The sequence below is a fragment of the Lampetra fluviatilis genome, chromosome 49 (assembly GCF_964198595.1).
Source record: "Lampetra fluviatilis chromosome 49, kcLamFluv1.1, whole genome shotgun sequence".
Classification (NCBI taxonomy): Eukaryota; Metazoa; Chordata; class Hyperoartia; order Petromyzontiformes; family Petromyzontidae; genus Lampetra; species Lampetra fluviatilis.
The window spans coordinates 6,407,659-6,416,017 of record NC_136323.1 but is presented as its reverse complement, the minus strand read 5'-3'; the positions used below and the strand labels follow the sequence as shown (position 1 = coordinate 6,416,017).

Here is an 8,359-nt window from a genome sequence, read left to right as displayed (position 1 = left end):
AGATAGAAAAATAACTAATAGATCACGACTTTTCGATCGCAACACAAGCAATCGTCTTCAGGTGAAACAATACAACAGGCGGGCTGCTGAGGCAAGAAGGAATGTAGCGAGAGAGTTACAGCAACCAAAGGTTATATAGGTTTGAGATGGGCACAACCCAAGGGTAAGTGGGCTGGGCTAGAGATGGAATTTGCAAGTAAATGTAAGATCGCAGAGCCAGGCATACCTCGGCTAATCCGAAGACGTTTGCTTGTGTTGCGATCGAAACGTCGTGATCTATTTGTTATTTTTCTACCTACGTGACTTTACCGAAAGAACCAAAGAGTATGAATTCCTGCAGTCACGAAAGCTTAAAATCGAGATTAAATAACAATATGTGTATAGATGCAGGTAGATTGAAATGGTGCCGTGCAAGGAAGATATCCCCCCCCCCCCCGCTGATTTACAATGGCCCACTCTTTATTTTGAGCAGCTGATTGGATCCCGTGGAAGCGATGGTCCCCACAGCCTACAGAGAGTATTGAGATAAACAAAATTAAACAAAAAAGCAGTTGCGAAGAGATATATGCAAGAAAATTGGATCGAAATTGAAAAATTATATTGTTTTAATGACGACGAGAATTAGAAGTATGCTGTGTTATGTGTGCAGGTCTGGGATTTAAAAGTGCTTATGGATGGACAATGAGTGAAATAAATATATTACGGGTAGCAGCAGGGTACACAATAAGAAAATTAACGATAATAATTAGAAAAAAGCTAATTTAGATGTCTCGGACATGTAATGGGACAATTTGAGACTGAATATAATTGTTGGAAGGGGAAAATTATGGGGACAAAAAGCCAGGGCAGACGGGCGAATAACGTTACATAAGCAACTGAAACAATGATATGCATCTGGGAGAGAGAGCATATCGTGCAAAGTTCTTGAGCAACATCATTGACAGAGTTACACGGGAGCACGAGATCGCCAACATGTTTGAGAAAGGACATGGTGGCATCATTGGAACCTCATTTGCCAGTAGCAAAATATGATAATTGGTTTTATACCCTTTTATCTGGCAACAAAACTGACACCTTTTTTTTACAAGGAGTCATGTTTGCATTGACCACAATACCTGCAGTCGGATGAGACTAGGCTCTAAGAAAAGCTGTCTCGGGTGTGGACCAATCAATTTCAATGACAGTGCATTCATTATCAGAGTTGTGTTTTTGTTTGCATTCCGACTGCAGGTATTGTGGTCAATGCAAACATGACTCCTTGTAAAAAAAAAAGTGTCAGTTTTGTTGCCAGATAAAAGGGTAAACAACCAATTTGACATGGTGGCATGTTGAGAGAGAGACAGTGACATTGGTAGGAGATGCGTAGAAACTCTGAAAATAAAACGTACTTTTATCTATATTTTCTCTCTCCTTTTTTAGTGGTGTATCCATAAATGGATCGAGCTGCATAATAAGCATCTATTCCCAACATCGGGCTGAGTTTGGGTGTGCGTGCGTGCGAGCGACTTATGCATCGCCTCTGCAGCACACTCACTGCCGTCCGGAAAATGGTTTTAGCCATCGCATCTGGTGATGTTGACACAAATGAACAAGATTGTGCGTCGACCGAACTTGAATGTGTGTGCGCAAGTGAGAGCATGAAAGAAAGCCTCACTGAGTCGAGAGATTCATGTTTTCAGAAGCATCCTGCTGATCAGTGCTGGATTAAGCTAGTGCGGGGCCTGTAGCATATGTTATAAAGGGGGCCCCAAAATAATAAAAACACAAATATTAAAACACAAATGTTTAACTTGCATAGTAAAGTAATTGTATTTTTTCATTTGCTATACAGCTAGATAATACGACATTATCGCCAACCTTAAACACCCAGTCGTTCATAAAGTTGAAGGCGGTATGGTACTATAGTAATAGAGCAAGTGCAGAATCACTGAACCGAAATTGATATCTTGAAAGCATTTAGCGCGGGGCCCTTGAAAGTGCGGGGCCCGTAGCTACTACACATGTAGCTACTGTTGCTACTGGGATAATCCCGCACTGCGGCTGATCCCAACACTGACGCCTGTATATTTGGAGATGGCATGCCTTGCATGCTTCTCTCTCTCTTCCTGTGGTCGCGTGGATTTTTTCTCCGGGTCCTCCGGTTTTTCCCTCCACGTTTAGAATCAACACCCGTTTCGAGTATTTGGCCGCTATGCATTTGCACAAAGGCCACTTCATGTTCTTGGTTCTTTCGGTAAAGTCACGTGACTTTACCGAAAGAACCAAGAAGATTAATCCCTGCAGTCACGAAAGCTTTAAATCGAAAAAGGCCACTTCGTTGAGTTATCATTTGTGGGCAAGTCTCTTCTGAAAAAGAGCCGTATAGCTCAGTGGGCCTTACCTGGTAAAATAAAACGTTAAGGTTTCGATTAAACACTGGTATGATTGACCAATGCTAATTAATGGGGGTTCGGCTCTCCGATGTGGTTTTCGGGATGCTACCGCGTGTTGTTCGGCACGATGTCGGACGTTTCGCTCCACGTTCTGGAAACTCCTTAAGCTCTTTTCTTTTTTAGGAACCGGATGCTCGCAGCACGTGGCGCCAAACGTGGGACGTCGGTGCCGACCGGCTGGCGGTACACCCAGGGAAACGCACCTGGGCGCTCTACGGCCACACCCGCGAATGTGCGCAGTGCTTCACGACTTCGTGCGAGAAGAATCCGGAGTGCACGGACACATTTCTGGCCGCGCCCACAACACCTGGAAAGCACTGGTGGGTCACCACCCAAACCAAGTGCTAACCGGGCTCAGTATTGCCTAATTCTAGATTTGAAGCTTTCGTGACTGCAAGGATTCATACTGTTAGGTTTTTTCGGTAAAGTCACGTAGGTAAAAAATACAATTAAAATCAAAAGTTAATAAAAGTAATAATGGAAATAAAAAATAAAAAGTAATAATGGAAAAACTTTAATTTTATTTTTTACCTACGTGACTTTACCGAAAAAAACCTAACAGTATCAGTATTGCCTGCTTCGCTTCTGAGAATGTGACAGTTTTTGTCGGCAACGTTCGGGGTGGATGTTTGTCGTTAGCGAGAGAACCGCCTTTTCGTAAACGTGATCGTGAGATCGAACGAAAAATCCGACTCGGTGTAAATCGCAAATATAAATAAATAATCGTGTAAATACAATTAAAAAACGCGAGTTACGGAACCCGAGCACTCACAAACACGACGGCAATAGAAATACCTTTTAATAAATGTGTAATCCAACATTTAAAACTCTTGTCATTACATTTTGACTTTCACAGTTATAAATTAAGCATAGAGTGGGCTGCGTGGGTTCAACTTCGCTGTTAGCTGTGCGAATCCTTCAAAACCGTCATCCCAGTCTTCAACAAAATGAAAAATAAACCAACCTCCCCACCCTCCCCCCCCCAGAAATAACGAAACACTTAAAATTTACAACGATGATTAATTCCGAAAGATTTGTTAAGTCCATATTTAACTTCAATTGTCGACTTGGTCTTGCCTTGTTCACAGAGTCGGTGAATTCACAAGAGTCCACGGCGCGTCTTTGATTATAAAATGTCGTCACCACGTCTTGCACTGGGTCAAAGTTAAACCCAAAATCCCTCCCCTCACCCTGCTGCCTCTGCCCATCATCCATCGTGCTCATGCAAGGCGCATCTCCTGGGTCGCAACTCGAGACAAACACAACCCCATGACAGGTCCCACTCTGGCAATAACGTAAATGCAGGGGACACCTTCGTGCATTGTTTTTCTCCAACGACAATGAAAATAAAAAAAATAAAAAAAAAGAAGATCCCCCTATCCACCGCTCGCATGGACAACAGTTTCGCTTTTGTCTACAAGAGCGCATTACTTAACTTCACCCGCGCATTTGATCGCTGAAAATTAAGACATTTTTGAATCCGTATTTCGCTTCCATCGATATTCTAACGCTTGGTCGAATCATCGTTGATGTTACATATATATATATTTTTTTCCCGTCATCAAAAAACTCGCGCGGAACTAAATGTACGGTCGTTTCAGCCTCCGTTTTGGCTCCATTCAATAAATACAACTTACATTACCATGGACACAAGTAGCGATTGCACTTAGGAGCCACCTCGACCAATCGCGATCATACCCTCAACATTTGCCGATAAAAGGCATTTGCTGTCTCAAATGGTATGGCAACACCTAATAGATTTACAAACGAATGTGATGTTTCTTTTTGGTGCTGTTGATAAGTGTGCATGTTCGTTTGTGCGCGCTAGCGTGGTATGGGGCGGTACTGAAGCGGTTGGTGCACTGTGCCATGAAGACGATTATATGAACCAATCCTGGGCCTCCCCTAGGTTGACTTGGCCTCAAATAAGTACCTGGTGCGATTTATAAAACATCGCCATTGGGGAGACAAAGGCGGTTGGGTATGGTTGGGGGCCACCCGCCCCTTGCTGTGCCGTGCCGGCCTTCATAGGTGCTCACTAACAGCACTTGCCCCAACAATCTGTTAAGGCTATACGGGGGATCTCTGTCTTTGTGCGCAAGTGTGTTTGCGTGCGTGTTCACGAGAGTCGGCCAAAAAGTTCTGAGAACAAGATCATTTGAACAATCCACTTTTGTTTGGGTCATCGTTTAAGGCCCTATCACCGATGTAACTACCGTACGTCAATATCAATATTAATGTACAGCCCTTTGACAATCGAACCCTGAATGAAGGCTTTCCCCTACGCCTGTGCATGTCACGAGGGGGGGGTTTGACCATAGCTCAACGGCAATGTCTCCGGGCAGTGCACGTTGGTGTGAGCGAGGGGAGAATACACGTGGTCACGTACGAGTGCAGCACAACAATTGGATTTCGCTGCGATGCCGTCTGCAGCCCTCATATCAGAGCCCCGTGCGCTTGCGGTGGCCGCCTTATCAAGCACCGTCCAGACAAAATCATGCTTCGTTGTCGAGATCTGATGTTTAATTTGACCAGAGGTAATAATAATTGATTGTTATAATTAGTATTCTTGATCATCTTGATTATTAACCATTAACGTGTTTTCCAGATTAAGACGCATTTTATTTTCGCCCCCACCTCTGTGCTAAAGCAAAAGTTGGGGTTGCATCTTTTCATTTTGGTCGGGGTACGTGGGTGTGTGTGTGTGTGCGTGGGTGTGTGTGTGTGCGTGGGTGGGTGTGTGCGTGGGTGTGTGTGTGTGTGTGCGTGGGTGTGTGTGTGTGTGTGCGTGGGTGTGTGTGTGTGGGTGTGTGTGCGTGTGTGTGTGTGTGCGTGGGTGTGTGTATGTGTGTGTGCGTGGGTGTGTGTGCGTGGGTGTGTGTGTGTGTGTGTGCGTGGGTGTGCGTGGGTGTGTGTGTGCATGGGTGTGTGTGTGGGTGGGTGTGTGTGCGTGTGTGTGTGTGCGTGGGTGTGTGTATGTGTGTGTGCGTGGGTGTGTGTGCGTGGGTGTGTGTGTGTGTGTGTGCGTGGGTGTGCGTGGGTGTGTGTGTGCATGGGTGTGTGTGTGGGTGGGTGTGTGTGCGTGTGTGTGTGTGCGTGGGTGTGTGTATGTGTGTGTGCGTGGGTGTGTGTGCGTGGGTGTGTGTGTGCGTGTGCGTGGGTGTGTGTGCGCGTGGGTGTGTGTGTGTGCGCATGGGTGTGTGTGTGTGTGCGTGTGACCACATCTAACAAAGCCAGCTGGGCGTGGTGCTGGCCACCCACCCCCTCGTGCGCTGTGCCAGCCTTCATAGGTGCTCGCTAACAGCAGTTGCTCTCAAGGTCAGTTACAGGCTATACGGGGGATCTTTGTCTTTTTGTCCTTGAACAGATCTCTAGGAGCCTAATGAAATACCAGCAAAAAGTTTTGGGTGCGTTTTACTCTGCTGGGCGTCTTATAATCTGGATAACACGATTTTTTGTGTGTGAATGTTAAAACAAATTTCAATGAAAATCATTAGGGGTGCATTTCTGGGTGATCTGCTCGTGGAACATGAACACGATGTATATGCAATATCTTGTTCTCAAAAACGTTTCCGACGGCGCTTCAAAACGCATTCACGTCGTGTGTTTTGATCCGCGCGCGAGCGCATATTTGCATCGTTCGACTTTTATAGACAGATATACATATATGTTCATTTCTTTATCCTCATCTTCTAATTTCTTCTCTTTCATTCCTCCTCTCTCTCTCTCTCGCTCGCTCGTTCTCTCTCTCTCGCTCGTTCTCTCTTAAAATTCCCTCGTCGACGGAAACGAAAACTCGCCGCGACGGACGACTACGTGCAGAGCTTTGTCCTTTCCGTCTCGGGCATGAGCAGCACCGCCGAATCGAACGCGTCCAGCGCCTGGTTGAGCCGCGCCACCTCCGTGCCGTTGAGACGCACGCGGTGGCGCAGGAGGCACCCGAAGAGGTCGTAGGGCGGGTGGCGCGTCGCCGGCGCCAGCCAGTTCACGCGAGCCCGCAGCTCGGACAGCGCCAGCATCTGCTGCTGGTGCTGCTGCTGCTGCTGGGTTTGGGCAGTGGTGGCGGCGGTGCCGGGGCCTCCCTGCGCCTGCACCTGGGCGGAGCGCAGCACAGTGGAGCGCAGCAGCTCCGCGTTGAAGGGCAGCCGGTAGCCGAACACTTGCACCGACGTGATCTTCATGAAGCCGCGGCGTGGCGGCGGCGGCGGCGGTGGCGGCTGGGACTTGGCCGGAGGGTCGGACGTGTCGGCCGATTCGCTGCTCTCCGTACGGTTGTTGGTCAGGAGCGCACCTGACTTTGGGTTGCAAAGACGGGAGGGAGTGGAGGGGTGGGGGAGTGAGGGGAGGGAGGGAGTGGAGGGGTGGGGCAGGGAGGGAGTGGAGGGAGGGGAGGGAGCGGAGGGAGTAAAGGGAGGAAGTGGAGGGAGTGGAGGGAGGGAGTGGAGGGGAGGGAGGGGAGGGAGGGGAGGGAGGGGAGGGAGGGGAGGGAGGGGAGGGAGGGAGTGGATGGAGGGAGGGAGTGGAAGGAGAGAGTGGAGGGAGGGAGTGGAGGGAGGGAGGGAAGTTTGTGAGACGTTTTACGGTGACTATGGTGACGACCCCAGTTCAATTCCCACGCACGGCCAACGTCACCAGTGGCGATTTTCTGAACCGGTCCTGCGCCTCCCCTAGATCAACTCAGCCTCAAGTGAGTACCTGGTGTAAACATTGCCACCAGTGAGACAAACGTGGCCGAGCGTGGTGCTGGCCAACCACCCCCCCCCCTCCGTGTGCCGTGCTGTCCTTTATAGATGCTAGCTGACGGCACTTGCTCCAAAAGTCTGTTGCAAGGGAGATTTTGGTTATCTTTGGTATATTGATTGTTCCGGATGCAGTTGCAATAAACCATCGCCATAGGCCACGTTGTGTGACAGTAAATATATTGGTTGGCACGAGTAAGTCCGTGGGGGTGGGGAGCATGGGAACGAGAGAAGAGGGAAATCATTTGTGCAGTTTTTACAATGTTTGTAATGAGCAGGTAAGTAGAACGAGTTTTGTTGAAGCGGACGGAGTGGGGTCAGATGGCATGGGGTGAGCTTGGGCCATGGAGCCAACAAGGGGAGATGGCACTCCACAACACGGCACAGCAAAACAAACTCGTCTTCTGAAATGCCACGCGTCGTCCCGCTGCCGTGCAACGCTGCCGCTGCTGTTCCTGCTGGTCCCGTTTCCATCTGCTGCTCATGACGAACGCACGTACGTTGAACTTCTTTCGCGCCGTGCGTAGCCAAGCAGCGCTATTTGGAGGTCCGGCGAAGGACAACAAGATGTGGGGAAGGATGCTGTTTACACTGTGGCTGCTATTTTCCAGCTGATGTTGCTACTCTCTTTTTTTATGATCAGTGGAAACAAGAAGATGCTCGGTGTAGTCGGCACTTTGCTTCGTTCATTTCGTAATTTTTTTTCTTTTATAACTTTGCTTCATGTAACCCCTTACTTCTCGCTCACTCTCTCGCTCGCTCTCTCGCTCACTCTCTCGCTCACTCGCTCGCTCACTCTCTCGCTCGCTTTCTCTCGCTCTCTCGCTCACTCTCTCGCTCACTCTCTCGCTCACTCTCTCGCTCGCTTTCTCTCGCTCTCTCGCTCACTCTCTCGCTCGCTCTCTCGCTCGCTCTCTCGCTCGCTCTCTCGCTCGCTCTCTCGCTCGCTCTCTCGCTCACTCTCTCGTTCACTCTCTCGCTCACTCTCTCGCTCGCTCTCTCGCTCACTCTCTCGTTCACTCTCTCGCTCACTCTCTCGCTCGCTCTCTCGCTCGCTCTCTCGCTCACTCTCTCGTTCACTCTCTCGCTCGCTTTCTCGCTCTCCCGCTCGCTCGCTCTCTTTCTCGCTCTCTCGCTCGCTCGCTCGCTCTCTCGCTCGCTCACTCTCTCGCTCACTCCTTCGCTCGC

The 8,359-nt window shown here is 48.9% G+C and overlaps 1 protein-coding gene across 1 annotated transcript in view; it reads right to left on the bottom strand.

Moving 5' to 3' along the window:
• Positions 1 to 3,423: 3,423 nt before the first annotated feature.
• Positions 3,424 to 8,359, bottom strand: part of LOC144948498 (BMP/retinoic acid-inducible neural-specific protein 1-like) — a 106,241-nt gene continuing 101,305 nt past the window's right edge. The window contains exon 10 of the mRNA XM_078878017.1: positions 3,424 to 6,727. Coding sequence (XP_078734143.1) covers positions 6,245 to 6,727 — 483 coding nt within the window. The 3' untranslated portion in view covers positions 3,424 to 6,244. The remainder of the gene's footprint in view (positions 6,728 to 8,359) is intronic.